We start from the raw sequence: 18,353 nt of genomic DNA on the forward strand, positions 1-18,353 counted from the left end.
CGCTGGGGTACACCTCGGGGGGCTGGTCCATGTCCTGGGTCCGGGATCTCCCAGCATCCCAGCTGTTTGGCCAACTGCCCCCCTGCTTTGCTCCCCGCAGGCCCGGATGGACAGCCAGAGCGAAGCGGTAGCCATCCAGGCCATCCGGAACGCCCGAGGCAATTCCCTGTGTGTGGACTGCGGGGCACCGAGTAAGTCTCACTCCTGGGGGTGGGGGGCGGCTGGCTCCCAGACCGCGGTGCTGATGGGAAACTCTCCTCCCTCCCTTCCCCCAGACCCCACCTGGGCCAGCCTGAACCTGGGGGCGCTGATCTGCATCGAGTGCTCAGGCATTCACCGAAACCTGGGCACCCATCTGTCACGGGTGCGCTCGCTGGACCTCGACGACTGGCCCCTGGAGCTCACCCTGGTGCTGACGTCCATTGGCAACGAGACGGCCAACAGCGTTTGGGAGAAGAACACCCAGGGACGCCGGAAGCCCACCTGCGAGTCGTCCCGGTGAGTGCCCTCCCCCCCACCCCACGTGCCAGCCCCATGCCCACCCCGGAGGGCTGGGCAGGGGCTGCTGGGGAAAGAGGCAGAGAAGGGTGAGTGCAGCCCCTCTGTGGGGTTTGCCACTCGGCCGGTGTTTCCTGGGGGCGACAGCTAATGGCTCAGGAATGGAGGAGGAGGGGGTGATGCTGAAAGGCCCCTGGGAATAACAGTCCTTTCTCACCTAGTAGGACCCTGTGGGCACCAGGCTATGGGCATTACCAGCCTGCTGAGGGGTGGAAGTTGCAGGCATCATGGGTTGGGCACTGGGGGGTACCCAGTTCTGGGCACTGCAGGTCCCTGGAGGTACCCGGCTCTGGACTTTGCCTGGTGGGGGGGGAAGGGGTACCCAGCTCTGGGCACTGCAGTTTCCTGGGGGTGCCTGGCTCCAGACACTGCAGATCCATGTGGGGTACCCAGCTCTGGGCTCTGCATCTCTGCCCAGTCTACCTGCATCGCTGGGCACACATCACCACCCGTGTGCGTCTCTCGCCGCAGGGAGGAGCGGGAGTCATGGATCCGGGCAAAGTACGAGCAGCGGCTGTTCCTGGCCCCATTCCCCAGCCCTGAGATCCCGCTGGGGCAGCAGCTGTTCCGGGCCGTGCAGGAGAAGGACCTGGGCACTGTGTTGCTGCTGCTGGCGCACAGCACCAAGGAGCTGATCAACACCTGCTCCGGGGACAAGGACCGGCGCACAGCGCTGCACTTGGCCTGTGACCTGCCCCATGTGGTCATCACCCAGCTGCTGGTCTGGGTACGTCCGTCTGCCTGGGGCACCGCGAGTCCTGGGGGGCTGGGAGATCCGCTGCCCTCATTCATAGCAAGCAGGGACCAGATGGGGAAGGGGCACCAGCACACTGGGTTCCCCCTGAGCTTGGCAGGGGCCCATGTGCCCCCCCGGCACTGCAGGCTGCGGGGCCGGGGTGCCAGCTGCAGGGCATTCCAGCCACGAGCAAGCTTATAGCAGAGCTCCACCCTGACTTGCGATGATGTCATAAAACTGGGCATTGTGACATCACTGCCTGTTGCTCCGGAAATGGCTGTGACATCACTGGTTGTGCGGGTACCCAGAGACCTATATGGGGTGGCCAGTCCAAGCCAGGGAGGGCTCCTGCCCTGCCAGGTAGAGCCCAGGGCGCTCCCCAAGCTGGACAGATGGGATCCTCCTTACCCCCACCCTGGGGGTGATGAGCCCCGATCGCCCAGCCTGGGGACCCCCCCATGGCAGTGGCATATCCCGGTGCCCCTGTCTACTTGTTAGCCTGGGATTTCACCTGCCGGAGGGGCGATTCCATAGCGATGCCCGGCTCCGGGATCCCCCCCAGAGGGTTGGTGCCCACTTCTGGGGCAGGCGAGCTCTGGTCCAGAGCCACACCCCTCATCCCCACCTCTCTGTCTGCAGTACGGCATCGAAGTGAAGGCCCGAGACGCGTTGGGCCACACGGCCCTTTTCTACGCCAGGCGAGCCGGGAGCCAGGAGTGCGCCGAGATCCTCCTGCAGCATGGCTGCCCCAGCGAGGGCCACGGCACCGCCGCCACGCCTGGCCTGCGCCGGAAAAGCAGCACCGCCAGCATGGGACGGTGTGACACTCGGACCGCTCTGGTATAGCCAGCCAGCCCCGCTGGCCTGCCCCGTGCAGGGCCTCCGGGCTCAGCTCCGAGCGGAGGGGGAGACGGCCAGTGCCTCGGCCCTCTGCAGAGCCCTGCCCAGCAGGCTCCGGGCCTGCCTCGGGCCACCTGGACCGGGTGCGACAGAGCCCGAGCCCGACGCAGGGCTGGAGGGGAAGGACGCGGGGGTGGCCAGGGGACAACCTCAGTGACAGGCCCATCCCGCACGGGCGGCACCTGCCGGACGCTGAAGGGACGTTCGGCCCAACGGGCCCAGCTTTTCCGGGCACGGCTGGCGAGGCGGGTGCCCAGGTGAGGCCACCCCGGGTGCTGGCTGGGCAGGACGCCGGGCGTCCCCATCCTCCGGCCAGCGTCGGACAATTTGTATTTTTGATGCTCTATTTATTACTCAGCCCCTGCTGGTGGGGCCCATTCTGTCCCTGTCTCCTCAGGGCCCCTGCTGGCCCTCCCTACTGCGCCAGCACATCTTCCCGAGACCTCCCATGTGGCTGGGCAGGGGATGGGAACACACAGGACAAAGAGAGGCAGCTTTTTTCAGAGCACAGGACTGAGAGCTAGGACTCCTGGGTTCTGTTCCTGGCTCTGGGAGGGGTGTGGGGAGGGTCTGGTGGTAAGAGCACAGGGCCGGGAGCCAGGACTCCTGGGTTCTGTTCCTGGCTCTGGGAAGAGAGTGGGGGGTCTAGTGGTCAGAGCACAGTGCCGGGAGCCAGGACTCCTGGGTTCTGTTCCTGGCTCTGAGAGGGGCGTGGGGAGGGTCTAGTGGTCAGAGCACAGGGCCGGGAGCCAGGACTCCTGGGTTCTGTTCCCAGCTCTGTCACTCAGTTGCCCTGTGACCCCCCGTGGGCCACACCCTCCCGTCCTTGCCGTGAGGTTTAAGGACACGGCCGGGGTGGGGAGGGAGCCTTCGTCGCTGTCCGTAATGAGCTTTGCCGGTGAAATGTGCTCAGTGTTGTGCCAAGGTGTTTGGGTTCCCAGCCTGCCCCGGGCCAGACAGGGACCCGCAGCAAGGGGAGAGGGCTGACGTTACCGGGGGTGGGGGTGATGGACCTGCAGCTGCCTCTGAGATGGTGACCCCCCCACCCCAATCCATCTGATCCAGCTACCATAGCCCTGAACCTCCAGTCCCTGTGCCCCCCCCTTTAGTCTCGTGCACTGGCCCTGGGCAGACACCAGAGGGCGACAGTCTCCTTGCTACCCTTTTGTGAGGGGAGCGGGAGTGGGGCGGCGTGTGGGGCTGGACGCCGGGGTTCCACTGGGGTTTCTGGGAGGGGAGTGGGGGGCTGATGGGTTAAAGGGCGGGGCTGGGAGTCAGGCCCTCTGGGTTGTATCATGGCTGTGGGAGGGGAGTGAGGTCCAATGAGTAGAGCGAGGGGGGAGGGGGCTGGGAGCCAGGACGCCTGGAGTCTATCCCCAGCCCTGGGAGGGGTGTGGGGGCTGGTGGGGGCCGGGAGCCAGGACGCCAGGGTGCTCCCTGCTGTAGAAAAGCTGGTCCCTGATGGCTCAGGCAGAGACGCAGGACAGGGATCACCCCCCCCGAGAGAGGCGCCAACCCCTGCCCCCGCTCCCCCGCCCACCCCTTGCCCGCCTGCGCCCACTGAGCCAGGCTCCTGTTTCATGCTCCAAACCCAGCCAGAGGCGCTGGGCTGCCCCACGCCCACCCTCCCAGCCAGCACCTCTCTGAAAAGCAGCATCTCACCCCAGTCCTGGGCGAGCCGGGTGGGGGGGCTGGCACAGGGCATTGACATCCCCTCCCTTGGGTCATCCATACAGGAGCTGGCACAGCACCTCCTTAGCGCCAGGCCCAGCTTTCAGCCTGTTCCTTTTGTACAAAGGCCCCGTCCCCTTGCCCCACCGACTGGCCTTTCCCAGCCTCCTCTCGGGACCGTTTTAATTTATTTGCTTCTCCGAGCATTTGGCTTGTGCCAGGAATCTCTCGCCCTCCCTCCCTCCCTCCGTCTCTCCGGCGAGGCTGGGTTGGCAGCTTCCATGGCACAATGTTTACAGGGCACGCGTGGCCCTTCGGTGTTGTGTGGCCCCAGCTGAGGCCTCCGAAAGTGGCTGTTGTGAGTGACGTGGTGTCAGGCTGTATTTCGATATGTGATCAGGGTAATACAGACCCCCCCACCCCCACACACACCCCAATCGGCCGTCCCTGCCGCCACCCGGGGCACTGGCTGGCATGTTACCCCCCCAGTGCTGAGCTGAAAGCCTCGCCCGCTGGGTCTTGCTTTAATTCCAGGCCTGGGTGCGGGTTGATCTTCGGGGGCCGGGGGGTGCAGGCCCAGTGGCTGGGCCCGACCGGGAGTTCAGTGGGCCAAGAGCTCCGTGGCTCTCTGCTGGGCCCGCAGTCAGCCCCCCAGCCCTCCCTCGTTCTTCCAAACCAGCTGGGCGGATCAGTTCATGAATGTACGGCTACCGTGTTGCACAAAGAAAGCCTCGTCCACCCTCTCTGCGCTGGCCCCGGGAGAGTGGGGGTAGAGCCAGGCCTAGGGGGCAGGGACAGTGCCCTGTCCCTCCAACCGCCAGCGCTGCAGGGGACGGGGCAACTGGTCTGAACGTGGGGGGTGGAAGGGAACTGACTGGCCTGCACGGCATTGCAATGGCTCTGCCCCTTGGGAGGCGGGTAGTGGATGTTGGCAGCGACATGGAGGTCTGGGAGAGGAAGCAGCCTGCTGCAGGGTCCACGCCGGCCCCGGGTGTGGCTGGATCATGGCGGGGGGGGGGGGCGTGTGTGTGTGTGGGAGGGGGGCTTGGCCAGCCGGCACTGACACCAGTGGCCGTGTACAGCGTTTTAATCTCTTGGATTGTAACTGTAAGTACGTAACAATGTCAGATTTAGAGCTGTAGCGTGTGCCTGGTTATTTGCGCTGGGAGCGACCCTTCCTGCAGAGCAAGCAGGGGCTGGGGCAGGGGGCAGGCGCTGGGGGGGAGGATCAGGCAGGAGAGTTGGGAGGGAACAGGCCCCCTGTAGCTCTCTCTGCATCAGCGTTTTTGTTGTGCACAGGAAAGTTGCCCAGCGAAGCTGGGGGAGGCACGGACTGATCGTGCCGTGGCTGCTGAGGGCTCCGTGGCCGAGCAGCAGGAGCCACCCGCAGCCCCGTGTGGCACGAGCAAGGAAAATCGGAAGGGGGCCGGGGGGGGGGGGGGTTCTGAGGCTGCCAAAGGGGGGGCAGGGCTTGGGTCGCTGCCTTGTCCCGTGCTGGAACCAGGCACCAGGTCCTGAGCCTTCCCCAGCCACTTATGGCCTTGGCGGGAGCAGCTGGGAATTCGCCGACAGGGCCCCAGGGTGGCCAGCGAGTGGGTTCTCGCAGGCACCGAGGTTAGCACACGCTGGCACTGCCCTAGCACCCCCATGGGCAGCGGGCGGAGGGGAGGGGAGTCTGCCAGCTCAGGCAGCAAAGGGCAGAGCGGCAGGGACAGGGTGGGGGCTGATGGGAAACGCAGCCGTCCCATTAGCAGCACCTGTTCCCTTGGGGACTGGGACAGCAGAGAGCCCATGGCCCGAAGGGGCCCCACAGCTTGGATGCCCAAGAACACCCTCCCCCCAAACCCACTGAGGTGCCCTGCCTGAGAGCCCCCCCACCTCTGCTCTGAGCTCACGCTCCAGCGCCAAATACCCCCTCCCTCCCCTCTGGCGCCTTTATATGGCCCCTGCCACTGTGGGCTCCAGGCACCGAGCACCTCACACTGGTTCTAAAGCACCGTCGGTGTAACCCCGGCCCTTGGGGTTTCGCACCCTTCGCTGGCATCGCTCCGCGGAGTCCCCGCCAGTCACCCCTCCCTGGGCTCCGTGCGGTTCCCGGCCGTTAGAGCCGGCTGGTAGCGGGGTCGGTAGCCATGCGGGTGCAGGTGTCGACTCAAATATTCCAACATGTACATCTCCTCCGGGCTGACGTAGTGGAAGGAGATGGATAAATCCGAGCAGCTCTGGGCACCCTGTGGGGACGAGAACAAACCAAGCTCAGGCTGGCTGGGCCCAGGGGCTGCATCCCACCCCAGACTGAGCGGGGCGGCCTTGGACCCAACACGGCTACACCCCGAGGGCAGCAATTGATGCCACCCTGCCCCAAGCCGCTGCCAGTCACAATTCCACCCTCCGCCCCCAACCTTCGTGCCCCGATGTGCAGATGTCGGCCCAAGGATTCTGGCGCCATGCAGGGAGAGGCCGGCCATGCTGCACAGCACATGGGGATAAGGGGTCCCTTTAGGGCCGAAGGCATCACATAGAATCATAGAATATCAGGGTTGGAAGAGACCTCAGGAAGTATCTAGTCCAACCCCCTGCTCGAAGCAGGACCAATTCCCAACTAAATCATCCCAGCCAGGGCTTTGCCAAGCTGGGTCTTAAAAACCTCTAAAGAAGGAGATTCCAACACCTCCCTAGGGAACCCATCCCAGTGCTTCACCACCCTCCTAGTGAAATAGCGTTTCCTAATATCCAACCTAGACCTGCCCCACTGCAACTTGAGACCATTGATCCTTGTTTTGTCATCTGCCACCACTGAGAACAGTCTGGATCCATCCTCGTTGGAGCCCCCTTTCAGGTAGTTGAAAGCAGCTATCAAATCCCCCCTCATTCTTCTCTTCTGCAGACTAAACAATCCCAGTTCCCTCAGCCTCTCCTCATAAGTCATGTGCCCCAGCCCCCAATCATTTTTGTTGCCCGCTGGACTCTTTCCAATTTTTCCACATCCTTCTTGTAGTGTGGGGCCCAAAACTGGACACAGTAGTCCAGATGAGGCCTCACCAATGTCGAATAGAGGGGAATGATCACGTCCCTCGATCTGCTGGCAATGCCCCTATTTATACAGGCCAAAATGCTGTTAGCCATCTTGGCAACAAGGGCACACTGTTGACTCCTATCCAGCTTCTCGTCCACTGTAACCCATAGGTCCTTTTCTGCAGAACTGCTGCCTAGTCATTCGGTCCCTAGTCTGTAGCAGGGCAGGGGATTCTTCCTTCCTAAGTGCAGGACTCTTCACTTGTCCTTGTTGAATCTCATCAGCTTACAGGTCAACCCCCCCAACTCCCATGTCACTTGCAAGTGTGGTCCCTGTGAATGGGCGACAGGGGATGGATCACTTGATGATTCCCTGTTCTGTTCAGTCCCTCTAGGGCACCCGGCATTAGCCGCTGTGGGGAGACAGGACTCTGGGCTAGATGGGCCATTGGTCTGACCCAGTGTGGCTGTTCTTATGTTTAATACACTCACAGCCCGGTCTGGAGAAAGCCCAGCAAGGCAGAAATGTTTTACCCGAACGAGCCGGTGACTAAGAGGGACCATTAGTCACGCTATTGGCTCCTACAGCCTATTAAGGGTCTGGCTATAAAGGATTCATTTATGTTATAACTATGTTGCTGCCGTGAGCGGTAGGTGGTTAGAAGCTCCTCAGCGTTACGAGAAGCCCTAATATTGGTGTTGCTATTTATTCAAAGGCTGGTCTACTTCTGTGAACCCTTTATCAACGGTTCACACACAGCGCCGTCATATGGAGCGCAGCCCAGACAACGTCCTGCTGGAGAGATGGTGGCTCAGCCGTGCTAGGGAACATGACTACATGAATTCAACCACCTCTGCTAGGAAGAAAACCTGCCCCGGGGGTTGGAGAGCTTATAACTGGGGGAAACAGGTGATCTGGACCACCAGAGTAAGAGACAGAATCCTGCCCCACACTGGCCTGCGAAGGGGTGCGCACCTCAACCGCTGGATGACTTTCTCCAGCCTGGGTTAAGCAGAGATTCAGCACCTGGCTCATGAAGGTCCCCGCTGGCTTTGAAACTGACCAAGGTCATGGGATCGAACCCAGGACCACTGGATCTAAACGTATCAGCCAGCAGACCCAGATCTGTTGGCCACGGCAGCGGCAGGCTCATGTGGCCCAGCCAGCACTGGGGGAAATGGGGAGGACAGAGCAGGACATCGAGCCCCACAGCATCCACACAGCAGCAGCAGCAGCACCATCTGTAGTGAGTGGGTGGAGCAGGGCTGGTGGGCAGAGCCAAGAACAGTGCTGGTAATCATGGGACCATGAGGTCTGGTCTTAAGCATTACGAGGCCCAGTAGTCCTCTGACCGGGCCACCCACCTCTCGGCTGCCCCCCACTCCCACCCTGAGCCGGGACTCCCGGACACTCACCAGCAGGATGGGGTAGAAGGAGTAGGTGGGATAATAGTAATCACGCCGGAGATTCTCCGTCAAGTGCTTCTCTGGGGGGAAGGGGTGGAAGGTCTCCCGCCCCTTGGTGTCCCGGGAGTCCCCCGCCTGCACCCCTATCTTCTCCATGCACTGGCCCAGCGCCAGGTCCTCCACCGCGGAGGTGTGGGTGCACACCTGGGTCCTGAAGCCCTCCACGAAGCGCCTCAGGGCCTCCTTGCTGAGGACGTAGCCGGCCCCGCCGCTCATGTAGCCCTGCTTGACAAAGGGCTTGAAGCGCTTCCCGAAGTAGACGGGCTCCTCGGGCGTGTGGTTGGCCAGCAGCCAGCGCAGGTTGTCCAGCACCACGAAGGTGTCGTCGTCCGCCTTGAGGAACCAGTCGGCCTGCTCCAGGTGGTGCTGGTGAATGTACTGGAAGGCCCGGATGGTTTTCCAGTACAGCTGGTCCCGGCCTTCCTTGGTGCCCAGCCCCACGGTGGGGAAGCCGTCGTCCCACACCGAGCTCATGAACAGCACCACGTTGCAGTGCCGCGTCCACGTGGCCTGGACGTGCCGGGCCTTAGTCTCCAGGTTGCTGGGACCCGTCATGACCCAGCACAGGATGCGCACCTTGCTGTACAGCTCGACCGCAGTCGCATTGTCCTCCGCTGGGAACAGAAGGGCAATGCCTTATTTCTAGGGCCCTCCCAAAGTCACGGTCCATTTTGGTCACAGAGGATTTTAAAAACTGTAAATTTCATGAGCTCAGCTTTTGAAATCTGAAGCGTCACTGTGTTGTAACTGTGGGGGTCCTGACCCAAAACTGGATAATGTGTGTGTGGGGGGGGGATCACAGGATTCTTGTAGCGGGGTTGCAGTATTGCCACCTGTACTTCTGTGCTGCTGCTGGCAGCGGCTCTGCCTTCAGAACTGGGCGGCCGGAGAGCGGTGGCTGCTGGCCAGGAGTCCAGCTCCAAAGGCAGCGCTGCTCGGATACTCTACACCCCAGGAGAGATAAGGGGGCAGAGTGTGTGAAGAAGTGGGAATGTTCTAAATGGTTTCTCTGAATACCGTGTGGGTGCCTGTGATGCAGCAGGGAGAGGGGAGTATTGACCTGGGAAGGTTGCAGAGGAGTTTTGCTGGGACTGTTTGCATTGGGGATGGGAGACTTTCCTTAATACCAGATACCTGAGTGTGTAACATGAGAACCAGGATGGGGGTTGGAGCCAGGTGACACCTTTGCCCGGGAAATGGACAAAGGGTCGAGGAGGAGGCAGGGGGAGGCTGGGCCAGATGGCTGGAGAGAGTTTCAGTTTGGAGCTGGCTGGGAAAGGGGAGGGGAGCCCAGATGGGGCTCTGGCCTCCCTGGGGCCCCCCAAGATGGACCTGACTGAGGGGGTCCTGTTGTCTGTACCTGAAAGATCTGTCCTGGACTGTGTTCCTGTCGGCTAAATAAACCTTCTGTGTCACTGGCTGGCTGAGAGTCCCGGTGAATTGCAGGAAGTGAGGGTGCATGGCCCCGACCCCCTCCCCCACACTCCGTGATACGGTCCCACAGGCTCAGGCTGCACCCCGGGTTCCCATTACAGCGGCGCAACGAGAGGGGGAAATACACGACTTGGTGCAGTGAGCAAGATTTGCATTTCGTACGCTGCTGTAAAGATTGGACGGGAGGGTTTAAGCCTGGTGGCTAAAGACAGTCAGGAGCTGGCTACCGGTTCGTTATTTTCCGTTTGCTTATTTTGGGAAAGGGAGGAGGGGACAGAAAAGCCGGAAAATGAGTGAAAGCGGTGAAGTGATCGCGCAGCTGGAGCTTTTTAGGCTGCAGGTTGCAGAAAAAGAGAGAGAGCACCGGAGACTATTGCAACTGATTTAGCTGGGGATTGGCCCTGCTTTGAGCAAGGGGCTGGACTAGATACCTCCTGAGCTCCCTTCCAACCCTGCTAGTCTGGGAGTCTATGATTGAACTGAAAGAACTGGAGATAAATGAGAAGGAAAGAGAAAGAGAGTGGAGACAGCAGCTGAACCTGCCACAGAAGCAGAACCCACTGACCCCAGTGATTCCCATCACTCCACAAATCCACAGTTGGGACCGCTTGTGTGCTGCATACAACGAGGCAGACGATATGGCTGAATATCCGACCACCGTTGAAAAGCCGTGAGCAGCTGATTGTGAAATTAACTAGCAAAGCTCTGAATGCAGTCAATGAAATGCCTGTTGAGGATGCTTTAGACTATTGTAAATTCAAAAACACTGTTTTGCAAAGGTTTCCAATCCCCCCTGAAATGTATAGAGTTACATTTAGGAATCTTAAGCGGGATATTGGTCTGAGTAATGAGGACTATGTGAACAAAATGAAAGATTCGGTGGGAACGTGGGCGAGGGGCAGAGAGGTGTTACAAGCTTTGAGGGGCTGTTTGCTCTTGTGACTGAAGATTATTTCCTAGGCACGTGTAAGGCTGATGGAAAGCAGAGTCTATGGGACAAAGATGTAAAGTCTGTGGCGGAGACGGCAGCTCTCGCCGATGCCTTTGACCAGACCCAGGTGTCTAGTGAAAGCAAACCACCAAAAGAGGGATTTAAACCCGGCCAGGAGGGAGGATCCCGTTTTATCTCTGGCTAAAAGGAGAGTGGCTGGGAGGCTGGGCGTTCACCTCCCCAGAGCCATTCCTCTAGCCCTCATCCCAAATATCCTGTACAAACAGAAGAGCCCAAAAGGTACCAGCCGTGAAATGTCACTGATCACCTGAGGAATAAATGCCCTGTGCCAGGAGGAAGCAGGCAAGCAATAGCTAATGTTAGTTCTGCTGTCTGCCATACAGAAAACCCCCAGGTGACTGAAATCCATCAGGTTGGTTTTGTGAGGTCAGGCTCTGAGGAACCAGCTATGGAGCACATTACGGTTGTCAGAATGAATGGCAGGGAATGCTTGGGGCAGAAGGCTACAGAGGCCCAGATCTCTCTGGTTAAGCAGAGCATGGGCCCAAAGGCTAGTGTATTACCTGGCCAAAGGGTGGAGATGGTGTGGGTGGGCGAAAGCAGATTCCTCGTACCACTAGCTAAAATCCATGTGCCGTGGGAAGGTTTGGAACATGTTTTGACCGTGGGAGTAATGGAACACCACCTAGGCCACCTGCTTCTGGGTAAGGTTACATTATTTGCCTGCAGCAGGAGGGAGTTTCATGCTAGGCCCCCCGAGGGAAAGTTTAAGGGACTTGGGGAGAGTCTCTTTGATTCCTCTGCAGCCAGGGGAAGCCACATGCTTCCAGGTGGGAGGGTGGCTGAGACCAACTCCCGCACTGCAGCTGGAGGCAGCCCCACCTCAGGAAGGGCTGGGGGTGTGATGCCTGCCAGGGAGAGACCTGTCCAGGTTGTTAGCTGCCGGCAGGTTGCAGCTGAACCAGAGACAGACCCCGCTCTAGGGAGCAGAGAGCAACGTGTCCCAGAGGGGAGCCTAGGGAAGGGACAGCGAATCTCAGAAACCACTGAGGTGGGTGAGGATTCCTGTGACTTGACAGGGAAGCAGGGTGCTTCCAAGTACGGGAGGGCCGGAGACTAGCTCCTTTCCAGCACAAGGCAGCATGCCTCAGGATCGGGGGCAGGAGAGGGGTTGTCCGTGACCAGGGAAACTGTCCCAGTTGTTAGCTGGCAGTATTGCAGCTGAACAAGGGACAGACCCCTTCCTAGAGAGCCCAGAGAAATGTGCTTTAGAAGGGGGCCCAGATGAGGAAACTAGGGTAGGAACAGTGGCGGGTACAGGAATGTCTCCTCAGTGGTCACTTGGGAGAGGATGCACAGGGCTGAATGGCTGGGTCAACATCTGTGCACCCAGGTGTGACAAAGTGGGAATGTTCTTGGTGTGTCCTTTGAATGCTGAGTGGGGAGTGCTGACCTGGGAAAGTTGCAGGGGAGTTTTGCAGGGACTGGCTGCCTTGGGGAAGGGGGGATACTTGAGCATGTAACATGAGAACTCAGGAGGGGAGGTTGGAGGCCAGATAACACCTCTGTCTGGGGAAACTGGACAAAGGACACAGGCTGGGGTGGAACCGGGGGGAGGCTGAGTGAGACAGCTGGAGGGAGTCGCAGTTGGGAGCTGGCTGGGGACGGGGAGTGAGTGCAGACGTGGGTGTCTGGCTTGCTGGGCCCCAGAATGGACCCAGCTGAGGGGTCCTGTTCTCTGTACCTACAAGCTCTGTTTTAGACCATGTTCCTGTCATCGAATAAACCTCTGTCTTACTGGCTGGCTGAGAGACACGTCTGACTGCAAAGTGAGGGTGCAGGACCCCTTGGCTTCCCCAGGACCCTGCCTGGGCAGACTTGCTGTGGGAAGCGCACGGAGGGGCAGAGGATGCTGAATGCTCCAAGGAGAGACCCAGGAGGTGAAGCCATGTGAGCGTCTTGCCCTGGAGACAGTCTGCTCCAAGGGAGAGGAGGCTCCCCAAAGTCCTGCCTGACTTTATGGGGAGCAGTTCCAGAGCATCGCCTGGGGACTCCGTGACACCAGGCACTCAGCCTGTGACCCAGGTTTTAAGAGGGAACTGTGTGACCGACCTCCTGGAGGGGAGCAATCACACAGCTGACTTCTCAGGGATAGAGAAAGGGGTGGCAGAGGGTACCTCCATCCAGGTCCTGGTTTTTCAGGATGCTGTTTCTGATAAGTTTTTGGAATGCCTGTGATAAGAGAGGAGTTGGAACCAGGAAACTGCTAGGTGGTAGTTTGCCAGAATACAAATGACCCAGCTGACAGAGGAGGGTGTTTTGCCCCAGGCTGGTGAGAGACAGAGCAGTTATGGGAAAGCTGCTGGGAGAAGGTGAATCTGATCAAAGGTAAACACACCTAGTCCAGAGAGCAAAGATCACAGCCCTCTAGGAAAGGGGGCAGGGAAGGACTCAGTGCTGGGAGGGGGGGAAACACAGGTTAACCTCAAAAAGGAGGCTGGACGTTTTGCATTTGTACAGTCCTGGGGTTGGGAGCCAGCTCCCCAAAGGCCCACCCCATGTGCAGGATCCCCCTGGATCCGTCTTGCCAGACCCTGAGGTACTGAAATCCCAGCAACAGAATTAAAATAAGAAGCCAGGCAGACAGGAACACTGGAGGGCGGGAAAGAAAAGCCAGTGACTGATTACGCGGGAGGGAGTCAAAGGACACAGAGGTAATGAACAAAGCACCTCGAACCAGACTCTCTGAACAGAGAACATGGTATCATAAAGATACTTGTAAACGCCCAGCGGTGATAAAAATGTCGACATTAATGCTACGTCTTGGGATAAGAATTTTGATGCCCAATGTTAAACCTTGGGATAAGATACATTATGCCCAATTTTGGGGACATGCTAGAAATGGTCATTGGGGACACCTGTAATATTAATGACAGGTTTAAGAGTACGAGCTGTGTTAGTCTGTAGCAAAGAACAGGAGGACTTGTGGCACCTTAAAGACTAAATTGTTAGTCTCTAAGGTGCCACAAGTCCTCCTGCTCTTTTTGCTGTAATATTAAGAATTTTTTAATGATAATGCTGCTTCTCAGTTAATAGCTGTAAACAGATTTCAACCTCACCACAGCAGAGAAACCCTGACGAATCTGGTTTGCTGCGTGAAGGGGGAAACTGGGGCACGCCACCTCATGGCCTGGATGGCTGGATGCCAAAAGAACCATAACACAAACTGCCTTCGAGATAGTCAGTGACTAACCCTCTAAGGGGGGGAGGTGTGACATTCTATACCTTGGGGGAGCACCCTGAAACCCCCATATTCCTCATTTATAAAGCATGTTGTGAGGTATCAGGAAAATGTCATGATCTGCTGAAAGCCGTTGTTCTAGCTAAATATTGTGACAGGCTCGGGCCAGATGGCTACAGGAGAGTGATCCTAATGGGATCCAGGAAGTGGATGGGTGGAGCCCACCCACTGCTAAAGGATCCCCCCACCCCAGCCTGGTATGGTGATACCACCTTTACTTCTGCGCTGTTGCCTTCAGAGCTGGGCCCTCAGCCAGCAGCTGCCATTCTCCAGCCTCCAGCTTTGTAGACAGCGCAGAAGGAAGGGTGGCCGTACCGCGAACCCCCTACGATAACCTTCTGACCCGCTTTTGAGTCAGGATCCCCAGTTTGAGAACCGCTGGTCTCCCCCGTGAAATCTGTATAGTGCAGGGTAAAAGCACACAACAGACCAGATTTCACGTGCAGGGTAAAAGCACACAACAGACCAGATTTCATGGTCTGTGATGCAGTTTTCATGGTTGTGAATTTGGGAGGGCCCTATTTATTTCCCAGCACAGAGACTCGGCCATTTCCATCCCCCCACTCTCACCTAATGGCCCTTCGGCCAGACCAGCTGCATTACAACCTCCTCTGTGACGGAGGCGAGTGGGACAGTCCTGGCTACAGAGCCTGGCTCCTTTGCTGCAGCCAGGCCTGGTTCACTCCCTAGTGCCTGTCCCAAGGGCTTGCACTCGCCGCTTCTTGCACAGCACCCCTGGGAGACTGGCAGCTGCGCTGGGCCCCGAGCGCTGAACAGAGAGGTTGCGGAGATTCCTCACCTTGCACCGGTGCCTGGCTCCTGTCCCTGTGTGCACTAATAACCCTTATGGAGCTCTGCCTGGCCGCTGATCTCAAAGCCCCTAGTCACTGAGAGCACTGTCCTTAGCCCCATTTTGCAGCTGGAGAAACCGAGGCTTAGCGAGAGGCAGGCATTTGCCCCAGATCACCCGTCAGGCCAGTGGCAGAGACACCAATAAAACGACATCTCCTGATGCCCAGGCCAGTGCTCCACCCAGTGGGCCACACTGCCTCTGTGCATTCCCCAGGACCAGTGAAATGTGCACAGATAACCCTGGGAGGGGGATTTCCCCAACCCAGGTCTAGAGGGGGAGGGGGTCAGCTATGGCATTAGAAAGACTGTGTCCATCCCTCACCTGGGTGGGTACGATAGTAGTGGGGTCTTCGCACTGGCGCTGACGTGCTCTGCTCTGTCCTGAAGGCATAGATGAAGGTAAATCCTATGGCAAGCCCCATGGCCATGCCTAGGCAAAGCCACAGCTCTTGTGTCTTGGGGAGGAGCTTCATGGCGAGGCATCACGTCCTATCTGTATGAGGTGACTCAGAATAAGCAGCCTGCCCACGACGCAGGAGTCCCTGCTAGTGCTGGCAGCAAGCAAGGGGCCCACGCAGAGCTGGCGCCCACCCCCACAAAGCTCTCTGCACATCCAAGGAAATACTTATAGCAGACACCATGTGGTTGGACTGTGGAACTCCTTGCCACGTGACTGTCTGAGGCCAAGCATTCATAGCAGGATTGGACATTGCAATGGGTAACAAGTGTTAGGCTAGTTAATGCTGGCAGATTCCTGGAAGGGACATGAAACCACCTGCTTTAATCTCTGTTAGACACCAGCGAGAGACCGAATTTGGGGCGGGGCTGACTGGGAGGGGTCTCGCAAATTCCTCAGAAGCGTCTGGTGCCAGGCACTGTCAGACAGTCCCCTGGGTTCAATGGACCTCAGTTCTGAGCCAGTCTGGCCATTGCTTTGCCCCTGTGGGTCAGTACCCACCTGGTTCGTGAAGAAGTGGGCTGCTGGGGGCCAGCGGGGAATTTAGGGGGCAACAGAACAGGTCGGTTTGGAGCTGGGCAGGAATTTTTGCCTATTCGGCAAAACCGAAAGGTTTCATAGAACCACCTTGCGTTCAATGAACTTTCAGCCAGTCACAGGCAGGGCTTAGATGGTGCCTGCCCTGTGGGGGTCCCCGGTCTTCCAGGGTCTGTGGTTGCATCCAGGGCTTTCAGACTTTCTGCCACAGAGCTGGAGACCCAAGAGAACCCCAGTCTAAGCCAGGGCTGCTGGGTTCATTGCTCCTGGCCAGCTGGCTTCCCCGGCCTGCCCGAGTCCTGAGCCCGGGCAGCAAGCTGGCCCATTATCTGGAAACGCCAGGGTGCTTGGGCAGCATGCCTGGGGGGCTCTGGGATCGCAGATGTGAAACTGACAAGGATCACGTCAGTTTCAGGCTGCCAGGTCCCCAGGGAACACTGTTCCATTTAAATTGGTCTGGGTCCACATTGGAACCTAACAAAACATAGAAACTCCCCTTGATCCGGGACCCTGCATTTTGTCCACTTCTCGGAGGGTGGAGCGGGGGCACTTGAGACACATGCTGGGTCAAGATGCTGCCTGGATCCTGAGTCCCCAACAGCTGCTCCTGTGCTCAGCCCCGATCTCCTCCCACATCTCATCTGAGCACCCAGTCCCCCCTATCCCCCAGCCCCTCTTTGTCTCTATCACCTGCCACCTTTTGTCTTGGCACCGATCCACTGGGATGATGCATCCCCTGTAGCAGCACGCGCAGACCTCCTGCAACAATCTCACAACAACCTGACCACAACTGAGAAGGGGTTGGGTCTCTGAGTCACCCACCTGATTGGGCGTCAGCAAGGAGAGATTAAAAAGAGACTTCCTCCGGCTGGGCACAGCTCATGGGGACCGACTAGATGCCAAGTTCCTAGAATAAACACTGCCTCCTGCCCAGAACAACCACATGTGGTGGCCAGCCACGGCATGAAACCTGCACCCTCCGCCGGGCTGTAGTCCTGAAGGTGTGAGGGGTCCGTCTGTGTAGGGATTGCTTATCTCACTCCCCTCCCCCTCTGCGGGGAACCACCATCCCCTCGCCAGCCCCAGAGCCAGGTCAGGGTGTACTGGGGTCCCTGGATGCTGTTTGGCTCTGTGATCCCTGTGGGAGGGGGGGGAATAGAGGCTATCCCGGTGCTGCCATATCACCGGGGCCTGGGCCAGTGAAGGCAGGTGAGTGTGTCTGTCCCCTCCTGCACAGGGCAGACTTGTGCTTGGGGTGCTGCACCCTCGTCATTTGCTCACCTTTATCCTCCTGCATATCAGCCAAAGGGACCGGCTCCTCCTGCTTGGGCTGTGCCTCCGGCTCCTGCTCTCATTCCTGCCGAGGGCTAGGCAGACACCAGGGAGGCTGCAGCTTCGCCTCCCTGGGGAGCAGCAAAGAGAATGACCTTGCACTGGAAATGTGCACATAGGAGAGCCGTACGTCATGGCAACTACACCCAAGCCCCACCCTGGAGTTCCTCCCATGTACTATGGAACTGTGGCCTGGCACCGAACACCTGCCCCGGACGGCTCCTGCTCCGATGCACCTACAGGCCACAGGAACCCAAGAGCAGAGGGACAAGGCCAGGGGCTCCCGTGGCTCCGCTCCGGGGGCAAACATGGTTCCACTGGGATCTTCGCTCTCAGCTTGATGTGCTGAGGGGCGGAGTCCGCTCTAGGTGGACCCCAAGCCTGTGCCCTTGTGGCACAAACACATGGTGCAGGGCGGTGGGCAGCAGCTGTCCACACTGTGGGGGGCACTAACCCCCAGGACTCCTAGGGGCGTCTGTTTGAGGAGATGGTTGCTGGGCAGGCGGCTCGTGGTCACAGAAAGGGGAGGTGACTCTGGAGGGACCCCATCAGGCCCATTCTGGACCAGACCATTGGTCCAGCTGGCCTGGTCGCCCACCATGGCCAACTCCCGATGCCTCATGGACCAGCAAGACCTCCACTGCAGTCCAGGAGAGAAATCCCACCCTGCCTGACCTCTCTAGAGAGCGGTGGGCAACCTGGCGCCTGAGTCCTGGGCTCCTGGATTTGAACATGGGACATGGCTGCAATGTTTGGTGCCACCCTAAGCCAGGGGCTCCTGATGGGCGACCCGCAGAGCTCTGGCTGGGGGAGGGGACACGGATGGGCATATGGCACCAGATCCTTTGCTGCCTTTCCAGCTGTGAAAAGTACATTGAACTGTGTCCTTATCGCCCTCCACCTGTCAGCAAGCGCTGGATGGGAGGGGCCAGGCTGGGTCCCGAGGAGAGCGGGAGGGGGGCAGAGGTGCAGCCTGGGTGGTGTGGGAAGAAGAGGGCAAGGGGAGGAGGTGGTGTGACAGGGTGTGAGGGAGGAAGAGGGGGCTGGGTGGAGCAGGAGGGGAAGCAAGTGGGACTGGGTGATGGGGAGGGAGTGGAGGAGTCTGGCAATGGGGGAGGGGAAGAGAGTGGGGGATGAGGGA

At 59.0% G+C, this 18,353-nt stretch overlaps 2 protein-coding genes across 6 annotated transcripts in view; one reads left to right on the forward strand and one right to left on the reverse strand.

Annotated features, from left to right (window-relative positions):
• AGAP2 (ArfGAP with GTPase domain, ankyrin repeat and PH domain 2) overlaps nt 1-2,783 on the forward strand; it is a 55,945-nt gene extending 53,162 nt beyond the window's left edge. For all 4 annotated transcript variants that reach the window (XM_030554597.1, XM_030554598.1, XM_030554595.1 and 1 more), the window contains 4 exons: nt 101-191; nt 276-498; nt 1,030-1,285; nt 1,934-2,783. In XM_030554597.1, coding sequence (XP_030410457.1) covers nt 101-191; nt 276-498; nt 1,030-1,285; nt 1,934-2,140 — 777 coding nt within the window. In that variant the 3' untranslated portion in view covers nt 2,141-2,783. The remainder of the gene's footprint in view (nt 1-100; nt 192-275; nt 499-1,029; nt 1,286-1,933) is intronic.
• Nucleotides 2,784-5,687: 2,904 nt separating this feature from the next.
• Nucleotides 5,688-17,274, reverse strand: LOC115647811 (glycoprotein-N-acetylgalactosamine 3-beta-galactosyltransferase 1-B-like). 2 transcript variants are annotated; one of them, XM_030554635.1, is made up of 4 exons: nt 17,162-17,274; nt 15,209-15,379; nt 8,297-8,961; nt 5,688-6,096 (listed from the first exon to the last, which is right to left on the reverse strand). In XM_030554635.1, exons 2-4 carry the CDS (start codon nt 15,357-15,359, stop codon nt 5,932-5,934), a joined length of 981 nt encoding a protein of 326 aa, XP_030410495.1. In that variant the 5' UTR covers nt 15,360-15,379; nt 17,162-17,274; the 3' UTR covers nt 5,688-5,931. The 2 variants fall into 2 exon arrangements, with proteins under 2 accessions (XP_030410495.1, XP_030410496.1); XM_030554636.1 differs by lacking the exon at nt 15,209-15,379.
• Nucleotides 17,275-18,353: the final 1,079 nt, after the last annotated feature.

This window comes from Gopherus evgoodei, chromosome 3 (genome assembly GCF_007399415.2).
Source record: "Gopherus evgoodei ecotype Sinaloan lineage chromosome 3, rGopEvg1_v1.p, whole genome shotgun sequence".
NCBI classification, from domain to species: domain Eukaryota; kingdom Metazoa; phylum Chordata; order Testudines; family Testudinidae; genus Gopherus; species Gopherus evgoodei.